Source organism: Canis lupus, chromosome 12 (assembly GCF_048164855.1).
Source record: "Canis lupus baileyi chromosome 12, mCanLup2.hap1, whole genome shotgun sequence".
In the NCBI taxonomy this organism is placed as follows: domain Eukaryota; kingdom Metazoa; phylum Chordata; class Mammalia; order Carnivora; family Canidae; genus Canis; species Canis lupus.
Genome location: NC_132849.1, coordinates 40,568,962 through 40,593,250, shown reverse-complemented (window position 1 = coordinate 40,593,250; position 24,289 = coordinate 40,568,962). Strand labels below are relative to the sequence as shown.

At 49.1% G+C, this 24,289-nt stretch overlaps 1 protein-coding gene across 3 annotated transcripts in view; it reads right to left on the bottom strand.

The window, feature by feature from the left end:
* Positions 1-7,633: 7,633 nt before the first annotated feature.
* Positions 7,634-24,289, bottom strand: part of CAPN13 (calpain 13) — a 78,436-nt gene continuing 61,780 nt past the window's right edge. For all 3 annotated transcript variants that reach the window (XM_072770628.1, XM_072770629.1, XM_072770630.1), the window contains 7 exons: positions 24,150-24,208; positions 22,376-22,444; positions 20,509-20,584; positions 18,346-18,474; positions 17,316-17,371; positions 16,707-16,764; positions 7,634-8,083 (listed from right to left, as the gene is read on the bottom strand). In XM_072770628.1, coding sequence (XP_072626729.1) covers positions 16,738-16,764; positions 17,316-17,371; positions 18,346-18,474; positions 20,509-20,584; positions 22,376-22,444; positions 24,150-24,208 — 416 coding nt within the window. In that variant the 3' untranslated portion in view covers positions 7,634-8,083; positions 16,707-16,737. The remainder of the gene's footprint in view (positions 8,084-16,706; positions 16,765-17,315; positions 17,372-18,345; positions 18,475-20,508; positions 20,585-22,375; positions 22,445-24,149; positions 24,209-24,289) is intronic.

The window sequence follows — 24,289 nt, the reverse complement described above, 5'->3', positions numbered from 1 at the left end:
GGGTGGAGGTGGGTGTGTGGCAGGACTGGGCATGACCACGTGGGTGGAACGCCAGGGCTCCTGGGGTGGTGACCTCTGGCTTCCCAGTACAGTTGTTCTGCCCATTGTGTGGGCCTAGGATCCCTGCCTATAAGCCATAAGCCGTGGGGTCTCTCAGAGGACAAGGGAGTTGGAAGAGGGACATAAAGGCCAAACTCCTGATTAAGGTCAGATGGAGAGACAGTTCCAGGGCACTGCTGTACTCATCCTTGGGGGCTACTGCTTCCCATTTAGATGTAGGGAGTAGGGGATTTGGCGAGTGCAGAGCCACGGACACGGGCTGTGACTAGTGGAGACAGCCACTAGGTGTCACCATCCCACCGCCATCAGCTGTCCCATGGCAGCTCAATCCCAGCCTGTGGGGGGATAATATCAAGGCCATTGGCCAACTCCGGATGACTGAAGGGGCATTTGGATTTCCAGGCTCACAAATGTCAGGGGAGCCGCGACTCCCAGGCCAAGGGGGGAGAGCACTGTTGGATTTATTTCTCCAGAGAGTGGGTCCTGGTAAGAGCTGTTGCTCTTTTTTCCTGGCTCATCAGTGCCCCTTCTCGATGCTGGCGGAGTGCAATCCCTAGGATCCGGATCCTGGAGTGTGTGATGTGAAGGGACCTTAGAGACCTCCAACTTCAGTGCCCTTCATTTTAGAGAAGGAGGCCCAGACCAAGAAGGCCATGCCCTGAAGCACGTGCACGTACACACACACACACACACACACACACACACACACACAGCTGACTGGAGGCCGAACCCGGGTCTTGAGCCTTACATCCGGAGTCCTTGTGCACTGCTCTGTCCCCTCCACCACGCTCTCTGGCTTTACATAGGTTCACGCATTCATTACTGCACACTTACTAGCCGCTATTTTCTTTTCTTTGTGGCTGAATGTAATTGGAGACTCCTAAAGTAAGCAATCTTAGAGTAAGACCACCTGGCGTGTCAGTGGCCAAAGCAGCATGGCCCAGCTTTGGGGGGGCGGGGGGGGTTCGGTTTCCTTCCTCTTGGTCCAGAGAATTTGCCAACATCATCTATTTTTTAAAAACTATTTTATTTATTTGCCAGAGAGACAGAGCACAAGTAGGGGGAGTGGCGAGGGAGAGAGAGAGGCCGACTCCCCTGGGCAGGAAGCCCGTGTGGGGCTGGATCCCAGGGGCCGCTGAGGTCCTGACTTAACCGCCTGAGCCACCCCCTCATCTACTCTTAATGCAAAGCACTGCAGAAAGGAGACCGCGGCTGATGGGACAGGTCCCCAGATGTGGGTGCTCGGTGAAGGGGCCTCGGGGGCGGCCGCCAGGGGGCAGTGTCCCACCGCGGCCTCCGCTCCAGCGCCGCGTACCCCGGGTCCCCGCAAGGAAGGCTTTCGGGGATGGAGGGGTGTGTGCCCTGAGTCCAAGTGTGGGAAAGGACGATACCCCGCCTGGACTCCACACGGCCTCCCGAAGGCACTGATTTATTTTTTTAAAGATTGTATTTATTTATTCATGAGAGACACAGAGAGAGGCAGAGACACAGGCAGAGGGAGAAGCAGGCTCCACGCAGGGAGCCCGACGCGGGGCTCGATCCCGGGACCCCAGGATCACGCCCCGGCTGCAGGCGGCGCCAAACCGCTGCGCCCCCCGGGCTGCCCCGCAGTGACTTCACCGTCCGCCCGTCTCTGCTCTCCGGCCCGGCCCGCCCGGTCCCCGACGGCGCCGCGAAGCTGCAGCAGGAGGCCTCGCGGTCCAAGCCCCTTTCCATGGGCTCTTCTCCGCGTGCAGAGCGGTTCCTAACCGAGGCACCCTCTGGGGCAGGCGGCGGTCTCGGAAAGAAGGGCCTAGGCTCTTGTTAGAGATGACCCGCCTGTGGGGCGGCAGCCGGGCCCCCTCTGGGTGTCCTCCCCGCGCTGCCAAGTCGCGCCCAATCCCCCGTCCGCCTCTGCTGGGACACGGCCCTCACCTGCTCCACCTCTGCTGGGATGCAGGCCTCACCTGCTCCACCTCCACCTCTGCTGGGATGCAGGCCTCACCTGCTCCACCTCTGCTGGGATGCAGGACTCACCTGCTCTACCTCCACCTCTGCTGGGATGCGGCCCTCACCTGCTCCACCTCTGCTGGGATGCAGGCCTCACCTGCTCCACCTCCACCTCTGCTGGGATGCAGGCCTCACCTGCTCCACCTCCACCTCTGCTGGGATGCAGGCCTCACCTGCTCCACCTCCACCTCTGCTGGGATGCAGGCCTCACCTGCTCTACCTCCACCTCTGCTGGGATGCAGGCCTCACCTGCTGCACCTCTGCTGGGATGCAGGCCTCACCTGCTCCACCTCCACCTCTGCTGGGATGCAGGCCTCACCTGCTCCACCTCTGCTGGGATGCAGGCCTCACCTGCTCTACCTCCACCTCTGCTGGGATGCGGCCCTCACCTGCTCCACCTCTGCTGGGATGCAGGCCTCACCTGCTCCACCTCCACCTCTGCTGGGATGCAGGCCTCACCTGCTCCACCTCTGCTGGGATGCAGGCCTCACCTGCTCTACCTCCACCTCTGCTGGGATGCGGCCCTCACCTGCTCCACCTCTGCTGGGATGCAGGCCTCACCTGCTCCACCTCCACCTCTGCTGGGATGCAGGCCTCACCTGCTCCACCTCCACCTCTGCTGGGATGCAGGCCTCACCTGCTCTACCTCCACCTCTGCTGGGATGCAGGCCTCACCTGCTGCACCTCTGCTGGGATGCAGGCCTCACCTGCTCTACCTCCACCTCTGCTGGGATGCAGGCCTCACCTGCTCCACCTCTGCTGGGATGCAGGCCTCACCTGCTCTACCTCCACCTCTGCTGGGATGCGGCCCTCACCTGCTCCACCTCTGCTGGGATGCAGGCCTCACCTGCTCCACCTCCACCTCTGCTGGGATGCAGGCCTCACCTGCTCCACCTCTGCCTCTGCTGGGATGCAGGCCTCACCTGCTCCACCTCTGCCTCTGCTGGGATGCAGGCCTCACCTGCTCCACCTCCACCTCTGCTGGGATGCAGGCCTCACCTGCTCCACCTCTGCTGGGATGCAGGCCTCACCTGCTCCACCTCTGCTGGGATGCAGGCCTCACCTGCTCTACCTCCACCTCTGCTGGGATGCGGCCCTCACCTGCTCCACCTCTGCTGGGATGCAGGCCTCACCTGCTGCACCTCTGCTGGGATGCAGGCCTCACCTGCTCTACCTCCACCTCTGCTGGGATGCAGGCCTCACCTGCTGCACCTCTGCTGGGATGCAGGCCTCACCTGCTCTACCTCCACCTCTGCTGGGATGCAGGCCTCACCTGCTCCACCTCTGCTGGGATGCAGGCCTCACCTGCTCTACCTCCACCTCTGCTGGGATGCGGCCCTCACCTGCTCCACCTCTGCTGGGATGCAGGCCTCACCTGCTCCACCTCCACCTCTGCTGGGATGCAGGCCTCACCTGCTCCACCTCCACCTCTGCTGGGATGCAGGCCTCACCTGCTCCACCTCCACCTCTGCTGGGATGCAGGCCTCACCTGCTCCACCTCTGCCTCTGCTGGGATGCAGGCCTCACCTGCTCCACCTCCACCTCTGCTGGGATGCAGGCCTCACCTGCTCCACCTCTGCCTCTGCTGGGATGCAGCCCTCACCTGCTTCACCTCCGCCTCTGCTGGGATGCAGGCCTCACCTGCTCCACCTCCGCCTCTGCTGGGATGCAGCCCTCACCTGCTTCACCTCCGCCTCTGCTGGGATGCAGGCCTCACCAGCTCTGCTGCCGCAGCCAAGCAGGGCCCGACTCCTTATTGACCATTCCACTGGGATGTGAAGCGCTCTTGGTTTGGCTGGGGGATGGTTAATCAACAACCTTGTCAGAGTGATGGATTCTTCTAGGATTATTGCTTAATTAGCTTGTTGGAGGTAAAAATAAACCAGGACATCAGCTCTCTGGGAGCTGGGAGGAAAGGGAGGAGGCAGCTGGGTGCGGGGAGGGAGGACTCCGGGGGCTATGGGGTGCTGCATGCAGAGTGCAGCTGGGAGCTCTGGGGCTGGAAGTCGTGAGGCACCTTCCGCCTCCTGTGCCTGCGGAGGCCCAGAGTGCTGTGAGCCTTCGGTGGAGTTAGAAGAGCAGGGACATCTGAAATGTTGCCCAAGGGGGATCCCTGGGTGGCTCAGCGGTTTGGTGCATGCCTTTGGCCCAGGGTCCGATCCTGGAGTCCCGGGATCGAGTCCCACATCAGGCTCCCAGCATGGAGCCTGCTTCTCCCTCCGCCTGTGTCTCTGCCTCTCTCTCTCTCTGTGTCTCTCATAATAAATAAATAAATCTTTAAAATGTTGCCCAAGGACCACAGGCATCGCTTGGGGACTTTCAATAAAAGCAGATTCCCAGGCCTAGCCCCAGGCTTTCTGGATCAGCATCTGTGAAGCTTTTTCAAAAACTTTCTCCAGGTGGGGTGCCTGGGTGGCTCCATCATTCAGTGTCTGACTCTAGGTTTTTGGCTCAGGATTGTGGGGTCCTGGGGTTGAGTCCTGAGTGGGGCTCTGTACTCGTTTAGGAGTCTGCTTGGGATTCTCTCTCTCCACCCCTCCCCCACTTGAACTCTCCCTTTCTCTCCCTCTCAAATAAATAATAGATCTTTTTTTTTTTTTTTTAACAAAAGTTATTCCAGGTAATTTTTATGCACAATAAAGCTTGAGAGTTACAGGCCTAACCCTGATCAGTGTTGGGCGAGTCACTTCCCCTGGCAACGGCTTTCCAATGATTGGGCTTGATCGCCAATACCCCCATCCACATCCATGGGCCCCAGCCCTCGTCCTTCTGTCCTGATCTCCCGATTTTGGCCTTGTCCTCAGCCTCTCCCATCTTACTCATCTGTCTCTATGGCTCCCCACCACACCACATCTGTCTGCCCCACTCCCAGAATCTTCCTTCTTCTCCTGGCTCTCCATATCCACCTGCTTGTCTTTCCTTCTCTCCCTCCATTTCTCTTTTCTGTTGGCACCTGACGCTCCTTACACCCCCTTCTGTATCCTCTCCTGTCTGGAAGGGGCTGGAAGCCTGAGAACCACCTTGCAGGAGAGTTCCTGATACACTTTAAGTCCCCCCAGTGAGATGCACTTATGTGACATCTGGGAGGCAGAAGAGAGACAGAAGCCTTATTCCTCTTCCCCTAGCAGGGCAGGCAGGCAGGCAGGCTTCAGGAGATGTGAGCTGCCCTGCAACTCCCCCGCCTTAGGGCTGCAGGCAGCCGTGACCCCTGCTGACGGTTCCCTGCAGCGTCTGGCTAGGATGGCAGCAGCAACTTGTTCTCTGAAAGCTAGTGGTAGGCCTGGGAGTCCCTGGGCACCTTCTCTGGCCTTTGCTCCTCCAGCCACTCCAGAGTGGTTCCTGTTTTCCTGCCTGACACCACCTAATACCCTCTGTTCTTCCCATGTAGCCTCTGTGTTCCATACCCTTTCCCCTTGTCCTATTCCCACCCCTCCCCCCAACTGGCTGTTATATGGAATGGAAAGTTTAAAACGCTTAGTTTTGGATAAGTTATATTATCTCTATTCTTTTTTTTTTATTATTGGAGTTCAATTTGCCAACATATAGCATATTACCCAGTGCTTATCCCGTCAAGTGCCCCCCTCAGTGCCCGTCACCCAGTATTATCTCCATTCTTAATGTAAGACAGAGGTGAGTTGACCATAAAAGTTCGAGAACTCCTCATTGAAGTGAGCTGCCTACATCTGAGCTTCTTCAAGGAGTCTAACTGATGAGCTGAGGGCCATTGAGGGAACAAAGGGGAAGCAGCAGGGCGGGCCTGAGGCAGTGCACAGGCATGGCAAGTCCTCTGTGATTTCTCACTGTAAGTCCTGCCTCTGACCCCCGGGGCTAGAGGTGGCAAGAAGGAAGTCAGCAAAGGGATCCACTTCTGTTCTGGTAGAAGCAAGGTTGACATCACCCAAAGCCACTGGGTGTGCACGTGGTGCTTTCTGGGGCTGGGCCTCCCTGATGTTTGTGTGCATGTGCACGTACGTCCATGCAACCACTTTCAGATGTTCCTCCTCACTGGGGTAAGCCTCAGTGCTCAGGAGCAGGCCTGTCCTCTCCTCCAGGCAGGGCCAGCCTAGGCACAGCTGCTGAGTCGAGGGACGTGGGTTTCAGTCTAGTATCTGCCGCTTGTAATGGGGGGCAGCTATCTCTTAGAATGGCAAGGAGAGCCTGACCGCCCTGCTTCCCTCATGGAGTGGCTGCAGCTGTGAAGGCTCTAGGGGTCTGAGGCCACCCCATTGGTTCCTTGAGGGTTCCCACCCCTCCCCATCCCTCTGGCACCAGCTGTGCCACTTGCCCACTGTCTCATTTCCAGAGACATCATAACCTGCTCCCAGAACCCATAGGGAGAAGCTGGTAGAGCCAGGGTATCTTCAGCCCCGCTTTGGGGACTTTCCTGACCTTGGCTGAAGGATTTGGGGAGCCCTGGGAAGGCACAGCCTAGTCATAAGCTGCCTGGTGTGCCCTGTGCCAGGGCTAAGGATCAAGGCCCTTCCCTCTCGTGGGAAGATGGGGACAAAGTTCCCCCCAGCTCCATGGAGAGAAGCCAGTCCCCTCCCCCAGGGCCATGCAAGCCCTCTAGCCCCAGTGTGGCTCAGAACCCGCTTTTCAATTCATCAATTGAGTGAACTTTCTTCTTATATCCTGTTAGGTTAAAGAGAAAATTAAAGACCGGTTCTTGAGCAGAGCCCTGTGAGGTAGGAAACTACTCTGTGTCCTATGGGCACCAATCCAGCGGGACAGAGGAGGCATGGCCAACCCTGGGCCCTGTCTCCCAGTACCAAAGCAGGCCCAGGAGTCTGGGGTGACATGTAGTTGGGGCAGCAAAGTGTGCAGGTCTGTTGGGTTTCCCACCTGGATGTTCAGGTGAAGTCCTGCGGGACGTGGCTCATTCATTCTTTTGGGCACCAGCACCGCGCCCCCCTCCCCAACTGCCATCTCATGGTTTTTAGCAGAGTCTGTTATCTGTTGGTACCAGTGTTTTGCATGCAGGGAATCTTACTTAAGAGAGCAGTCTGACAGCCCGGGACTCAGGGTCCTCAGGCATTAGCTCTACCTCCTAAGTCCATGCTGATAACCATTACTGGTTAAGGAGGCAAGATGACCCCAAGCTTTGCTGTGCATCTGTCCCTGCTATGCTGCCGAAATGATCATGAACACTTTGCATCAGGCCCTGTGGGATGCAGGTTAGTTGATGTTTGTCCTTCGTACCAGGATGAGTCCGCCTCCCAATGTTGACCTTATTCCTGAGCACGGGTGTTTGCAACGGCGTATCCCTGCCCTACACCATCTGCCTTCTGATGGTGTCAGCTCAGAAAGTCTCCTCCCTCCTGTCCTCTCGACACACATATTTGTAAGGGTTCTCCCACTGGGGAATGCTTCCAGGAATGTGGCCTCAAACCACAGATTCTCCTGAGTGGGATCTGGTCTGGTTACTCTCTGGAAACTCGTCTATGATGTAGTGGGCCAAGCTCTTTCAGAGAGAACTTTATGAATAAAGAGGGATGGAGACATTGGCCTTGCTGGCTGGATTTCTCCTTCCCCAAACATTTTTTTATCCAGAATTATGATCCTATTTGTCACAGAGTCCAAAACCTTTATAGGAACTGTGCTTTATTTTGCCATTTGGCTGTGAAACAATCAGGATACAGACAGCGGGAAGTATGATTATTTTGCAATGCCCAGCGGACTGTGCCCATGTTGCCCCCAGCACCCTGTGGGTGGGCAGACTGGCTTATTCTGGCTTTTCCTAGAAATGAATTGGACTGGAGGGAGGCAGCCGAGATGAAGCTTCTCTCCTTCTTCCACACAATGGAACATCTGCTTCATCCTCCAGGGTATCCGAGGCTGGTGTCCTGAAGTGTTCAGGGGATCTGCTCTGGGACCTCAGGCTTACTAGGGCCTGACCCAGCTGAAGACTTGGCCCTGGTTCCTTGAAGGCAGCTTTGACTACATTTCAGGGAGAGCAGGTTTCATCGTATCACAATCATGGGGGCAGATTATTGTGATGAGAGCCAAATTCTTGAGGGATCACTGGGAGCTTGTCCTAGAGAAAGCACAGATGCTCAAATGCAGAAGGCCAGGTGAGTAAAGAAGCTTTGCTTCCTTTGAGTGACCACAGGGGCCTGGACCCATTCCCACAGATACTGTTTGGGATCACGAGACAACAGAGGGAGTGTATGTACCACCTGATGTTGAGGCTGGACCAGCTCCATCACCTCCATGGCTCCCCAGTGGGCAGGAATATCTCCACCTCCTTCTCCAAAATTCCTCGGGGGCACCCTACCCACCACCTACTCTGTCCTTAGTCCAAACTGGCACACTGAGCACCTGAGCGCCTGTGTCAGAAAGGAGGGTAAGTTTGGGAGATGTTCTTCTGACCTTCTGGGCAGGCTGGAAGGGCTGAGACCAGGAGCACCTAGAATGACAGCAGCTCTTTCCTCTGTTTCAGCAGAGCTAAGGTCTGCTGTAGAAGAGTGGCTTTTCTCAAGTGTACATCTCTTGGATTAAAGTGATGTTCTTGCGTGGACATTTTTGCTACAACTATAATCAGCTAGCATTCCTGGCCTTGTGGTTAAGACTTGATTCTTCTCTATCTCTTTCTTCTTGAATCTTAAAAACTCTTTTCTCAGTCTATTTACTAGCTTGCTTATTTTTCATAAAAGTCCAGCCTAGCATGTAGAATTTTAAAACGGTATAATAAGGCAGAAAGAAAAAAACAGCAGTCCTCTGTCCCATTCATGCCCTAAATTCCTCTTTCCAGACTCTTTCTTTTGATGTGTACCTCAATATTTCCCTATGATATGCCTGCACAGTTACCCCTGGACTTGTCCATGATTAATTGCCTGACTTCTTATGCTGGGAAATTGGGCTGGCATGCTCTTAACTCATTCTATACCTGCACTTCTCCCCTCCATTCTCCAATATATTTATGTCACATTTTTTTGTTAAATCCATATTCCATTTTTATTTTATCACAATTATGTATGTACAAGTTCACTGCTGAGTGAAAAAATACTCCAGGATCACTTCTTTTTTTTCTATAACTCTTTGTTCTTCAGGAGTTAATAATTACCTCATTGAAAAAATCTGCTTAGTCTCTGTCATTATCCTAATAATTCTTCCAAAATTTCTCCAGCAAAATTTTAAAATCCTTCTGAGCACAATTTTACCCATGATTAAGTAATCAGGTAAACTACTGGGTCCATTTTCCCCAAAGATGACTCTGCTCCCTGTTGGTCTTCTTCCTCTCTCTTTCTGTGGGACTTCCCTAGTTAGTGAAGGGTCTAGTACTGGATCCTATTTCCTGGATGCCAACTCTTCCTCCTTCTTGGTTTATGCCCTTGGAGTATTCAAGTCATTTTTTTTTCTAGTTGGATACAGTTCTTTTTAAAAGCCAGATTTGGAAGGCTGGATATGCTGGGTTCTATAGTAATCACCAGGTGTATGTTGGCCAAGGCAGTAGAGAGTTTCACCTCCCTGGAAGCAAATCCAGACTCTCAACTCTCAAAAAGAATGTCTTTGGTAAGCAGAATAGGAGATGTCACCTTCATGCAGAGTAGGATAAAATGGCCCATTCCTTAGGACAGTTTACTTCCATGTAGTAGTAAACTGTTATAAATAATAACCTTGTTAGAGTAAGGCACTTTATTGCCATACTGAGAGTAGACCAACATGAATGTAGATGACATTAGCTAGACAAACTCTCAGCAGAGTGTGACTTACACCTTACTGATTTACTTACTTACTTACTCTGGACTTGAAAGCAGATAAGGGCAACAATAGCCTTAATTCTCCAAGCATCATATACCAATACATTGAGCATTAGCATTTTTTGACCTAAACATTGCCTGCAATATGACAATGGGGGTACATGCTTCATTCAAAAGAAATAGGTATGATGGGAGGGGAGGAAGAAGAGTTGTCTGGTTACACACTTCTATATCCTAATTTATTAAGTGAGAGTAGAACAGATGGGTTGGAGATGAGAGAGAGAGGAACAGAAGTGTTCTCCCAATGGGAGTACATGCCAGCTTGCCTGGTGGGTCTAAGCAGGCTGATGAAGAGGCTTTAGCAACCCCAACCTCAGGGGAGAAGCTCACTTAGCTCATCTGACAAGGCCTTCACTTGTTCTAGTGACAGCTTCATTGCCCAGAGGGTCAGATGAACAAGGAAAGGGAACTTTTCTCTGGATTGGATGCTGGCCAATAGTGAGAGTCTCTTTGCTAACCTGGGAGTGATGGAAATCCTGGAAGAAGGTAACTTTGACTTCATAGTAGCAAAACAAAGGGGTGTTGGGCAGAGTTGAAATGTGCCCTGGACTCAGGGAAGCAGTTTTCAAAAGGATGAGAGGATCAACAGGTCAGACAATAAGCCTTTTATAAAAATATATATAGCATGACGTCCTAGAGATTAGAACAAGGTAATGTTAATTATCTGCTTTCCAGTAATCCTGGTAGGCAAGAAATAGACAAATAGCTGATGGCAGGAAGAACTGGGTTGAAGACAACATTTATAAAAATTGGGACAAGAACAAACAAAGGAAGACATGAACCTGAAAGGGCAATTTCTTTCAGTCATTTGGGAAATTGTTATTGAGTGGTTCCTCTATGCCAGGCTTTTTGCGGCGTGCTAAGAGATAGCAACAAAAAGACATACCTAAGCTTACAGTCCAGCAGGGAATAGAGACATCAAGCAAGTAATTAAAAGTGTGTTGAATCAGCAAACTACAAATTGAGGGGGAACTTCCTCAGCTTGACAAATAGAATCTATGAAAATCCCACAGGTAACATTATACTTATTGGTAAGAGTGTATTCTCCCAACATCAGGAACACCAAGCAGACAAAGGTGTCTGCTTTATTCACCTTTAGTCAGCATTGTCCTAGAAGTTCTAGCCAAGAAAATTAGGTAAGAAAAATAAAAAAGGCATCCAGATTGGAATGGAAGACATAAAACTACTTGCAGTTCTACAGATGACATGATTTTATGGATATAAAACCCTAAGGAATCCCCTAAAAACCATTAGAACTAATAAATGAGTTCAGCATGGTAGAAGAATGTAAGATCAATATACAAAAATCAATTTTATTTCTATATATTAGCAATGAAACATCTGAAAATGATATTATTTATAATAGCATCAAAAATACAATACTTAGGAATAAATTGAACTAAGGAAGTGTAGAACTTCTACATTGAAAACAATAAAACATTGCTGAAAGAAATAAAAAACTAAAACAATGGAGAGAAGTCTCATGTTCACAGACCAGAAGGCTTTAGATTGTGAAGTTGACAATACTCTCTGGATTGATCTACAGATTTATGTAATTGCTATCAAAATCTCAGCTGCCTTTTTTTTCCTGCAAAATTTGTCAAGTTGATCTTAAAATTCATATGTAAAAGCAAGGAACCCAGAATTACCAAAGCAATCTTGAAAAAGGAAACCAAGCTGGAAGACTCATGCTTCCTGATTTCAAAACTTACTACAAAACTATAGTAATCAACACAATGTGGTACTGGCATAAGGACAGACATATAGATCAATGGAACATAATGGAAAATTCAGAAATAAATCCTTACATTATGATAAATTGACTTTTGAAAAGGGTGCTAAGACAATAAAATGGGGCAAAGAAGAGTCTTTTCAACAAGAGGTGCTGGGACAATTGGATATACACTTGCAAAAGAATGAAGTTGGACTCTACATCACACCATGTAAAAAAAAATACCTCAGAAAGGATCAAATACCTAAATGTATTAGATAAATTAGAAAACTTTTAGGAGAAAAATACAGGAGTAAATATTCATGTTCTTAGATGAGGTAATGATTTCTTGTATATAACACTAAAAGTTTCAAGTGACACAAAAAAGTAGGTAAATTGGGCTTCATCAAAATTAAAAACTTGTGTTCTATAAATGATATAACCAAGAAACTTAACAGACAACCTACAATGCAAGAAAATCTTTGAAAATCACATAGGTGATAAGGGACTTATAACTAGAATGAATATATATATATATATAAAGAACTCTGACAAGTAGGTTAAAAAAAGTTAAATAAACCAATTTAAAAATGAACAAGGGACCTGAATAGACATTTCTCCAAGGAAGATATACAAATGGTCAGTAGCACTGAAAAGATGTTCAACATCATGAGCAGTCAAGGAACTGCAAACCAAAACCACCATGAGCTCTCACTTTACACTCTGTAGGACGGCTATAATAAAAATGACAAGTTGGCAAGGATGCAGACAAGTCAGAATTCTCATTCACTGCTCGTGGGAGTGCAAAATGGTGCAATGGCTTTGGAAAGCATTCCCTAAAAATGTTACCACAAGAGTTATCATGACCCAGCAATTCCACTCCTCAGTATACACACAAGCAAAATGCAAACATATCGATGCAAAAACCTGTATACAAACAACCATAGCAGAATTATCCACAACAGGCAGAAAGTAGAAACAACCTAAATAAATGTCCATCAACCGATGAATGGATGAATAAAAGATGGTATACTTACAAAATGAAACATCACTAAAAAGAAATTGGCACTAAAAAGAAATGAAATCTTGATACATACTACCACATGGACGAAAGAAATAGATCACATGTTACAGGACTCCAATTATGTAAACTGTCCAGAACAGGGAAATCAATAGATTTAGAAAGCAGATTAGTGGTTTCCCAGGACTAGAAGGTAGAGCAAACATAGGAAGTGACTGCTGTTGGACATGGGGTTCCTTTGTGCGGTGATCAAAAATGTTCTAAAGTTATATTGTGGTGATGGTTGCATGGCTCTGTGACTACACTGAAAGCAACTGAACTCTATATCGTAAATGGATAAACCATATGATATGTGAATCACATTTCAATAAGGCCCTAGAAAACATAATGAGTGGGTAAATACAACAATAAAGGGTTCTGAATGTCATGATCCAGGCAGTGTGATAGTGAGTAAATAATATGAGAACCCAATGCGGTTAAGGCACGAAAGATCAGGACTTATATAACTAACCTTAGGGTTGAGCAGACAGTAGGGGCAAAGGACCTGAGATTGGGAAAAGAATGAAACATTGGAGGGGAAAAAAGGTAATGCTGGCATGGTGGAAGTAGAATGCAGGAAGGAGAGATGCAAGGTATGGTTAGGTAAGTGGGCAGAGGCCAGGTGATACAGGCCACGTTCATGACTTTAAACTTTTCCTGAATAGTAGATAGGAAGATGTTGAAGGGTTTTAACAAGGGGAATGCAATGATTGGATGTGAATTTTAAAAAGTGTGCTTAGACTGTAGGAAATTAACTTGAGCGAAGGAAGTGGATATAGGAAAATCAGATAGGGGGCCAATGCAAAAGTCAGGGAGAGAGATGATGTCTGAGAAATCCAAATTGAAGTAATTTGGAGGGGAATGTGGGAGGAGAAGATGTGGAGACAATTAGCTCTTATATGAAGTTTGGTTGTAAAGGGAGGAGAGGGAGTTGTAGCTGGAAGGGAATACGGATGGAGGAAATTTAAAGAATAAGCATGTTTTGATGGGAGTTGGAAGACTCCAGATGAGAGATTTAGTATTCAGAATACAGAGGAGAGAATTCATTCTATTGGGTCCTTATGAAGGGAGAAGGTAATGAGATCCAGAACATCCTCAGAGACATACGCCCTCTAGCACAACAGGAGGAAGGTGGGAGATGGTTATAGATGAAGGTGAGTTTGTAGATTTGGAAGCAGAACTTCTTTATCTTCCTGCCTCCAGTTCTGCATAGCAACCCATCACCCAAGAGTGAGTGGATCTACTTTAAGAATATGATGTCAGAGGGCAGTGATTAATAAGGAAGATAGGGAGCACTCTTAGGGATGATGATGACAGGTGTTAATGAAAAAGACTGAAACACACATAACCATGCATCTTATATTATACTTCCTTCTTACACAATGTTCAGAACAGGAAGTATAGAAAAATTAGTTGAGAGGGAATTGGGACCCTATATAGGAGAGAGGATAATGAGAAACAGTCCAGTTATTTTAAAAGTTCAAGCTTTAGGTCCTGCATGCTAAATTAGCTTAAAGATACAATTGAAGAATCATTCCTGACATTAGAAAGCATGCAGATTGGAATAGGAAATCAGGCAGACTAGAAATGGGAAATATTCAAATGCCCTATTTTTTAAAAAGATATGAAAGGAGAATTCAAGAAAATACAGGTGAATCTAATTAACTTTGATCTCCGAATGTTTGTTAACTTGTATTTATTAAGAAGCACCAAGAGTTCATCAGGAAATATTAATGCTAAAATATCATTTCTTTATGGAGAGAGTGTCTGTCTCTTGATTTCAAGGTACACAGTTGGGAGATTCAACAAATGCCCTACAAAAATTATAGGGTCCCCAAATATGCTGATTACAAGACTGCTGCATAGCAGAACTGTGTATTTCAAAGGGACATTGGCATATAGAAAAGGCCACCAATAGGTCTCAGATAAGAATCAAGAGGACTAAGTAAAAAGACAGGCCTTGGGGATCCCTGGGTGGCTCAGCGGTTTGGCGCCTGCCTTCAGTCCAGGGCCTGATCCTGGGGTCCTGGGATCGAGTCCCACATCAGGCTCCCTGAATGGAGCCTGCTTCTCCCTCTGCCTGTGACTCTTCCTGTCTCTCTCTCCCTGTGTCTCTCATGAATAAATAAAATCTTTAAAAAAAAAAAAAAGACAGGCCTTGGTGAGGCAGCAGAGTTGTCTGCAAGTATGTGAAGGTCTGGCACGTGCAGTCTTTTTTCTACAGTGGTCCAGAGTAGAACTTGAAGCATGGGGGCGGGAGGGGTGTTCCAGGGAAATAGATTGTTGCCTCGAGATTAAAAACAAAACAAAACAAAACAAAACAAAAACCACCTAACACCTGGAAATATCCAACAATGGGGAACACAAAATTTTGAGCACCCCAGTCCTGGAAGGTTCTGGCAGATTGTTGGGGCTGCTGTTAAAGTAGTCTGGGGTATGGACTATGTATCTCTAGAGTCTGTTCCCTGAAAATAATCATGTAGAAGAAATGTGACATGGGCATTAATTTTTCAGCACGCTTATGCTAGAGGTATAGATGTTGATGATGCCTACAGATGTGTGAACAGCTGCACAGTGAGGCAATGGTAGATCTGAGGCTGGACCCAGTTCTCATCTCCCCAGGGTCTGATCATTTCTACTGCTCCACACATTAGCCTTTCCTGTGATGAGTGATTGCCTTCCTTTCCTCTTTGGAATTTCAAATTAAGAATTATAGAATGAAACTGAGCCACTATTTTACACCACATACAAAAACCAACTAAAAAAAAGGATTAAAGACTTGAATGTAAGGCCTGAAACCATAAAACTCCTAGAAGAAAACATTGGGGATAAGCTCCTTGACGTCGGTATTGGCAATGACTTTTTAGATTTGACACCAAAAGCCAAAGCGACAAAAGCAAAAATAATCAAGTAAGACCAAGAGACATTTTTCCAAAGAAGACATACAAATGGCTAACAGGTGCATGAAAAGGTAGAACATTCTAGTAATCAGGGAAGTATAAATCCAAACCACAGTGAGTTATCACCTCACACGGGTTAGAATGGCTATTTGAGAAAAGACAAGATATAACATGTGTTCGCAAGGCTGTAGAGAAAAGGGAACCCTCGTGTACTCTTGATGGGGATGTAAATTGATGCAGCCACTGTTGAAAACAGTATGGAGGTCCCTCAAAAAATTAACAGCAGAACTATCATATGATCTGGCAACTACTTCTGGGTATTTATCTGAAGGAAGCAAAAACACCGACTTAAAAAGTTATGTGCAGCCCATGTTCACTGCAGCATTACTTACAACAGGCAAGACATGGAAACAACCTAAGTGTCCACCAAACAGATGGATGGATGATGAAAATCTATTTTAATGCAAAGAACTATTATTCAGCCACAGAAAAGGACAACACGGAGGGACCTACCTTGAGGGCATTATGGTAAGTGAAATAAATCAGAGAAAGACAAATGCTGCATGATCTTACTTATATGTGGAATGTAAAAACAAAACTCATAGATAGAACAGATCGATGGTTCCTAGAAGTAGGAGGTGGAAGGGTGGGCAAAAGATGGTCTAAAGGTACAAACTGCCAATCATAAGATAATTAAGTCCTGGGGATGTGATGTTCAGAGCTGTGACTATAGTTAACAATACTGTATTGCATATGTACTTGGAAGTTGCTAAGAGTAAATCATAAAAGTTCTCGTCACAAGGAAAAAACTGTGTAACTGTGTGCAGTGATGGATGTTAACCAGACTCACTATGGTGATCACTCCACAATATATACATATATCAGATCATTATATTGTATACCTAAAACTAATACATTATTAAAAGTCAATTATAGCTCAATAAAAATAAGTGAATAAATAAGAATTCTAAATCTCTCACTCATGACTTTCAGGCCACACTCTTTCATAAATGCCCACTGCTCATTCGATCCATGGCTTGGCTGAAGCCTACAGCACTGGCTTTGAAATTCAGGGGCCCTGAGAGGTTGAGCGTTGGTTCACACAGATAAGGACTCTATAATCTCTAGGGAGGCTGTTTCCAGGGCAAGAGTCTAGTGTGCAGTCTTGGGGGAGACGAGGAAATGTGTTTCTAGAAGGAAATGATTCTAGAGCTGCCATGTCTTACCTGGACTCTGGGGTCTGCTCTACTCCTTGCTTCAGTTGTACATGACCAGGTTCATCCACTGAGAAATAAGCATCTTCATTATGACATAGCTTTAAATTCGTTCCCTTAATACAGAGCAGGATAAATGGTACCCTCTTCCCTCTCAGTCTAGTCTCAGAGATCTCAACATTTCCAGCTAATTCCACCCCAGAAGGAAGCCTCAAGCCCCCATTACAGCGTATCTTTTGCTACTTGAGTAGCTAGACAGAGAGAGGGATAGCTGGGGTTGACCAGCTGGCTGGGCCAGAGGCTCTTTCTAAAGCTCACTGGGAGTAAGTTTGATGTACAGTGAGCTCAGCAGGTGTTCTTCAGTTCCCTCCTGGATTTATGACTCCCACATAATCCTCTGCTTTATTAAGCTATTGGAAAAAAATAAAATCTGTCTGCCAAGATCCTAAAGCAGCCTTGGCAGCCAGCAATATATAAAGGCAGTAATTGGAGGCAGGGGGGCCGGCAGCTTGGCTGGCCTTTGACAGACTATCCAATATCCCCAGGGAGAAAAATGCTCCTTGGAATCAGGAGAGGTGGCCTGAGACTGTGCCCTGTGTCTGGGACAGGAAGGTACCTCACCTCCATTTTTGTCAGGTAGAGTCCTATTCCATCCTTGGAGAGGTTCTGGAAAGTCTCTAAAGAGGAAGAGAGGAATCAGGAGAGGCCAAGGGAAATAAAAGCAAACACGGTGTTTCTGCGTACTCTCTCATTCTCTCCAGTGTGCCTGGCCTCCCTCCTTGTCTCTTCTCAGCCAAACCCCACACCTATGGGACAGCTTTCTCTGACTGCTCTGGTCCTCACTCACCTCTCCCTCTTCTAGTGCCCTTGCACTCTGCACTTTTCTGTATATGGCTGAGGAGATATGTGGGTCTGTGTTATAAAGTATTCTATGGGCACAGTTTCAGGAAGCTCCCTTGTCCAACTGAGAAATCTCTGGAAGTTTATGCCTCGTCCTTCTTTGTTTTATGCTTCCAGGGCTCTGTTCTCTCAGTCTTTATTTGTCTCAGAGCTGTGGAGTTTACAGAGGTGCCTCTTGCTAGGAATGGGGTGAGGATTAGGATAAGGCAAGACCCCACTTCTACCCCAACACAACTCTCGAGATATATTATGGCTTGGGGTTTTACATAGGACTTCATTGAAAAAAAAAGGGTAGGCTGCTAAGAAGTATCCAAACATCTGACATACATAGTTGAATTTCTGGAGCCTCCTGCCCTCACCTATTCACTTGTGTGTGGATTCCTTCAGCAGAGACCCCAATCATCCATTGCAAGACTATGGAGTAGGTTTAAACCATAAACAACATGGAGAGGGAACTCAGTGAGTTAAAATAACCGGTTTCTGAAAGAGGCAGTAAGTAGGGTGATGAGGAAATAAGAGACCTGAAATAAGGGAATGTCCTGGACAGAAAGAGTGTAGAAGGGACCCAGGGGACCCAGCCAACTCCACCATTACACAGGCTAATGTTGGCTCTGCCTCTTGGAGCAAGACCCCAGCCCACCCTGCACCTGAGGTCTTGCCCAGGCCTTGGGACAGAAGTGCATTCCTGATCCTCTCCTGTGTTTTTTGGTCATTGCAAAGGTCTCCAGGATGTCCCCCAGGTGACACTTACTTGCCATGGCTTCAAGTCGCAACAGGAAGCAGACCAGGCTAGGGAAGCTGACCCGGCCGCTGTTGTCACTGTACCGGAGGATCATGAGATCCAGTAGCTCATTGCTGATGGAGGTCCCTGCAAGGAAATCTGGGCCACGGGGTGGGTTAGTGAGTGGGAGGAGGCTGGGTGCTAGCAGGTCTGGTCCTCTGATGTGCCAAGTCTGAGCAACCTTCCTGGAGTGGTGGCCTTCCACCACTGTTCCCTATTCAGTTTGGCTCAGGGGCCCATTCAGTCCACTTCTTGGTTCTCTAGCTGCCTCCTTCTTGTTGGCTGCTGGGCCCCAGTGACACTGTACTAGAGCTTGGCCAGATATCAACTTCAGATAGTCAAGACACTGACTGCTCTGGAGACATCAGCCTTCACAATCATTGGATAATTCCCATGTGAACTGGGAGCTTCCAGAACACCTGGAAGCTCCCAGCCCTGCCTTTGTCAGGCCTGTCTCTGCTGGTGACCTTAAAATGACCTTGTTTCTCAACCCCAGGACTGCCTGTGGGTCTTAGGTGTGAATGCTGCTAGTGTGAGCAAGTATGGTTCCTGGAAGTGGGAGATTAAGTCCTAAGTTGGTAGATCAGGAAAGAAGCTGGTCCTCAGAGAGGAGACCATGCTCAGAAGGTGGCTACAGGTGGGCAACACACAGGCACCTTGGTTTCTTCAGGCCTGCTTGTCTTGCACCTCTAGTTACGAGCTCCAGGAGGCACCAACCCCAAAGCAGACAACAGCAAACTGGCAGATGGCCATGTCTACAAGCTCTGGAGGACAAGCAGACCCTTGCAAGCCAAACCATCCATCAAGGGGGTGAGCCTGGTGGTCCATGGGCCCCATGCACCAGAGACATCTGGTTTCTCCAGCAGCATTAATAAAATATGAATTTGAATGCCTTTGGTTAGATAGGCCTGCACTCTCGAGCTTGTCACATTCAAAAATCACCCTCTTTTCTTACGGTTAACTCCATTACCCCTTTCAGTTATCTACTTGGTCCTTGGAGAATTTCTAGTTGGATTCCAACTCTTCTCTATCTGTCTCCCTTTTATTATTCTGGAGTCATTAGTGCGGTCTCCTATACGATTTCATCTTTCTATAACTATTCCAGGGTTCTCAATGTACGGTCCCCAGACAAAGGGCATCAGCCTCACTTGGAAACCTCTTAGAAATATAAATTCTTGAGCCCCACTCAAGCCCTCTTGAATCAGAGATTTGGGGTGAGGGATGAAGCTCATCAATCTGTGCTTTAGAAAGCTTCCAGATGGTTCCAGTGCACACTTGAGTTTGAGAACCACTGCTCTCTGCTATGAAGAATTAAGGGGAGAACAGATGCTAAGGTAGGAAGACGCTTCTCCCTGCCCTCCCCTCTGGGAGCCATAGGAGGAGGAACCATGGAGCCTCTCCTCCCATCATTTACCTAAGGGAATCCGATCCTACATTTTCTCCAGGAAGATGTGCTTCCTGACTTAACCTTCTGGTGATCCATTTCCTCCACTGGCACAGGACAGACAATGACTCTTGCTCACAGAGTAACTCAGACAATTAAACAAGATGACATAAGTACGAGCTCTCCCTGAAAGAGCTGAAGCTCTTAGGCACCCTACAGTCTCCTTATCATCATCCCAGGACAGAATGCTCTTGCCTTCTTGAAGTAGACACATGCCATTTGATTGCACTTGGCTCCAAACGCCCTGTGAGGAGAGCACATCCACCTGCTCGTGGGTGTTTAACCCTGACAGCTCACATGTTGGGATGGAAGTGTCTCTAAAGCAAGCTTGAGTTCTGGTGGGGTATCAGTGATGTGGGGTGATTTTCACACAGAGCCGTTTGGAGACAAAAGGTAATTGGGAAAACTGACTGGCACAGGAGATCTTAGGTTGGGGAGGATGGTGTCTGAGTCCTGAGCCTAGAAGCCCACAGAAGCTGGTGGAAATCAAGGGAGAACACCAAGGCTGACATCCGCTCTCTCCTGACTACCCAGCTCTCCTGCACCAGCCTTGCCTACAGCACGTGAGTGGTGGGCACTGCTCTCTCTCTCTCTCTCTCTCTCTCTCTCTCTCTCTCACACACACACACACACACATCACCATTACCACTGCCCCCGATCATGACGGCACTGGGAGGCCCCTGCTTTACCTGTATCCGTCATAGCCTTCCACAAATCCAAACCCAGAAAAACTCCAGAGCGCTTCTGGATGATCTGGAAAACACTCTAATTTGGGAAAGGAAGCAAGAAGTCCATATGAGTGCCCTCGGTCACCTTAAAGAGGATGTCCCGGGTAGAGAGGGGTCCTAGAAATCCCTTTTTTCATCCCTGGAGACTGCTTCAATACACCAGGAGTGGCTCCAGCTCAGAGCCAGCTCAGCTCAGTGCCCGGGGAGGCAGGAGTGGGCTCTGCCTGGTGAAGCCAACCACCCTGGCTACCCGCTGTGGGGCTGGGGGTTCCTCTCTCCCAACCCCCTTTCTTTCCTTCCCTACCTCCTAGATTGGGCTCCTGACACGGGGCAGCTTGCTGCATTCAGGAGGTGTAGAGTGCTCAAGACTGTTTCAGGTGGTGGTTAAAAGCACAGATTTTGCAACCAAACCACTGGGTTTAAATGACTTAGTCTCGAGTGACTTAATCTTTCCAGGCCTCGGTTTCCCTACCTGCAGCACAGCAGCAAGTACAGTACCTGCCTTACAGGACTGCTGCTAGGGACAAGGAGCACATCGTTACAAAGAGCTTAGGAACATGCCTTGCACGGTAGTGAGTGCTTGTATAGCAGGCAGGTGGGTGCTGTGTCCTGGGTCCTGGCCCAGCCCCAGGAGATGGTGGCTTTCTGTGCACCCTGGACTTTTCTATCTCTCCCTGGTTTTCATCGGAATCCTGATCAACACCACACTTCCTGGGTGACAAATAGGAGCTCGGACAGGTGACTTTCTGGGAGGAAGCATGCAGTTGCCACACGACCAGACTCAGGCTTCCCATCTGGGTCTCTGCTCAGCCGCCCCGCAGGAGTTGTTCCAAGGCAACCTACCCCCAGCAGGTGTGTGACCCAGGCCCACAGGGCAACAGTTACTATGAAATAGCAGCCCAAGAACGAGTTTGGGCGCCTTATTTGGTTTTGGTGAGTCTAAAGAAAGCTCTCAACTGGGATTCACTCGTTTGGTAAATCATTAGTTTGGTCATTTGTTCAGCATTTTTGAGTGCCTGCTGTATACTAGACATTAAGAAAGATGCTGGGGGAAGCAGATGAATGTGAGGAAGCCCCTGCCCTGCAGTCTAATGGTGGGTGGGAGACATACCAGCCATTACGATGCCCTGTGAGAAGCCAAATGACCCTGCCAGGGACAGGTGATACATCCTTGTATAGCCCCGTGGGAACACTTTATCACATTATTGTGGGTTCAAGCATTAGAAGCTGAGAGGGAAGTAACTTGGGCCTAGTGGCAGGTGAAACCTCACAGGAAGCGACTCTAAAGGCTGGACAGTCGGGGTGAATGGTCCTGGCCAGCCTCAGAGTATCACAGCTGGGGTCTAAAGGAGCGAGTGGGATAAATACAAAGGCTCCTCCTGGACCCCAAAGTAGGGTCCCAGCTCAAGGATGTTGTGTACACCGCTGATGAGGTTAGACCTTGTCCTGGGAACAATGGTGAGGCCATGCTGAGGCTACCTCTGTGATTTTGTCCTAACTGGCAGATGGACAGAAAGGGAGGGAGATGAACAAGTGTACTGGGGGGAATGTCTCAGGGAGCCAGGGGAGAAGTGGGGAGGGCGATGCTAGCTGGCGGCCTTAGCCACAGTTCACAGTGACCCCTCTCTCCTTCAACCTCCTAGAGCGTTCCTCCGCTGCTCGGGCACTGCCATGTGTCTTCTAGTGGTGTGTGTAGTCTCCCTGAACAAAATGTGAGCCTCCTTGAGGGCAGGGCTGGGTTCCTCTTCTTTCACAGCCCTCAACCTTGTGCATGTGGGACACCCAGTAGATATTTGCTAAGCTGGACAAAAAGAGAACATGCCGGTACCTGGCAGTTGACAAGGCGGCCCCAGAGCCTCGCAAACTCCTCTTCCTCGAGCCGCCCATTTGTATTCAGCTGGTGGGAAGTTAAGAGTTAACTGTGCAGCATGCAGGGAGCAGAAGCCCCGTGACAGAGCCAGGAGCATGTCCATCCATCAACTAGTAACACCATCTTGGGAAGCCCGGGTGGCTCAACGGTTTAGTGCCACCTTCAGCCCAGGGCCTGATCCTGGGGACCTGGGATCGAGTCCCATGTCGGGCTCCCTGCATGGAGCCTGCTTCTCCCTCTGCTGTGTCTCTGCCTGCCCCTCTCTCTCATGAATACATAAATAAATAAAATCTTAAAAAAAAAAAACTAGTAACACCATCAGCCCAGTGTCACCTGGATGTGGCCCCACCCTAGCCAACCCCACTGTGTCTGTGGGGACCTGGCTTCGTTTTATTTTACAAAGGAAAATGGACAACCAGAAGGAGGAAACAGCCCCAAGAAAAGGGGGTCAGCATCCCTCGCAGCCAGGGGAAGACAAAGCCCAGAAGGCCTGCACCAGGAGAAGTGGGGTCCCTGGCAGGGGAGAGGAGGGAGGAGCACGAGGGCTCACTGCAGCCCCTAAAGCAGCACCAGGGTGCACGTGAGTGGAGGGAAGGCGCAAGAACCAGCCCTGCTCACCCCGGAGGAGTACAGTAGGTTTAATGAGAGCTAATGTGAGGAGAAGAACCCATCCTTGGAGTTGCTGGTGGGGAGCGGTGGGTGGGAGGTGGGGGGGCACAGACCTGCCTTTGCAGGGGCCTGGCAGACAGCCTCTAGCCCAGGGTTACCTGTCCAGGGCTGTGGGGGGCCGCGGGCCACTCTGATTCACCCGCAGGGCATGGGCAGTGTCACCGGGTGATTCCAAGCCACGGCCAGCGGAGATGGGGCCTGATTTATGATTTCCTCAAGAGGCCCTCTGGCTCGACCACGGCCTCCTCCCAACTGGGCCTTGTTAACAGTGGAGGAGCCGGGGATCTGTCTCACCCCGGGGAGGCCGCAGACGCCCAGTCTCTCCTGGGGAGAAATGGCTCACTGGGGGGCGGCAGTCAGGACAGGAGTCGGGAGCCCTGGGTTCAATCCCCAGCCCGGCTGCTCATGCCCACGGATTGCTCCAGCCCCGGCCTCCACACTAACGGGGTACAGCTGCTGTGTAGACCGGGGCGTTTTCTCCAAGTTTCAGAGGTTGTTATCTTTACTGAGTTGGGGCTTGTTGAATAAGGAAAGTGAAGACCCACCGGGTGGTTAAGGGGAGGGGTGGGAGGAAAACAGCCCCCATTGGTGCTGCCAGAAGGTAGTACAGAATGATGTTAGGACACAGATTTTGGGGGGCTGAACACTCTTCAAATCCTGGCACAAATGCTGACTGGCTGTGTGATTACTTAACAAACTATTTAGCCTCTCTGGACTCCCCTCTCTCTCTCTGTGAGGGATCATACTTCTTCTATCTAAGGGTTATTGCAAGAACTACAAGGAAAAGTGGACATCCCAGTACTATTCTTGGCATGCCAAGATGCCTGATAGATGGTAACCGTTGACACTGTTGCTGTGATTGTTCAGGAGAGGTGGTGGGTCAGCATAGAATCCACAGGAACCCAGGCTCTTTGGTGAGCCCTTAGAACCAAAGAGGAGAAAACAATGCGAGTGAAAAGCGTTCCTAACATCCTAATTAGACCCCCCAGGGAAGCCCACAGAGCAGATGGGCTCTTAGAGCTGCAGGAGTGTGGGGGAGGGGGTTGTGCACAGCAAAGGATACATCCATCAGAGCCACGATGCTCCGGCACTCATCCAAAGAGAATGTGTCCCCTGAAGTTCCTGGGGGTAGAGAACAGAGAAAATGGAAATGTCAGGGGTGGGGGTGACACTAGACTAGCTCAGCAGTGGGGATGATGTTGG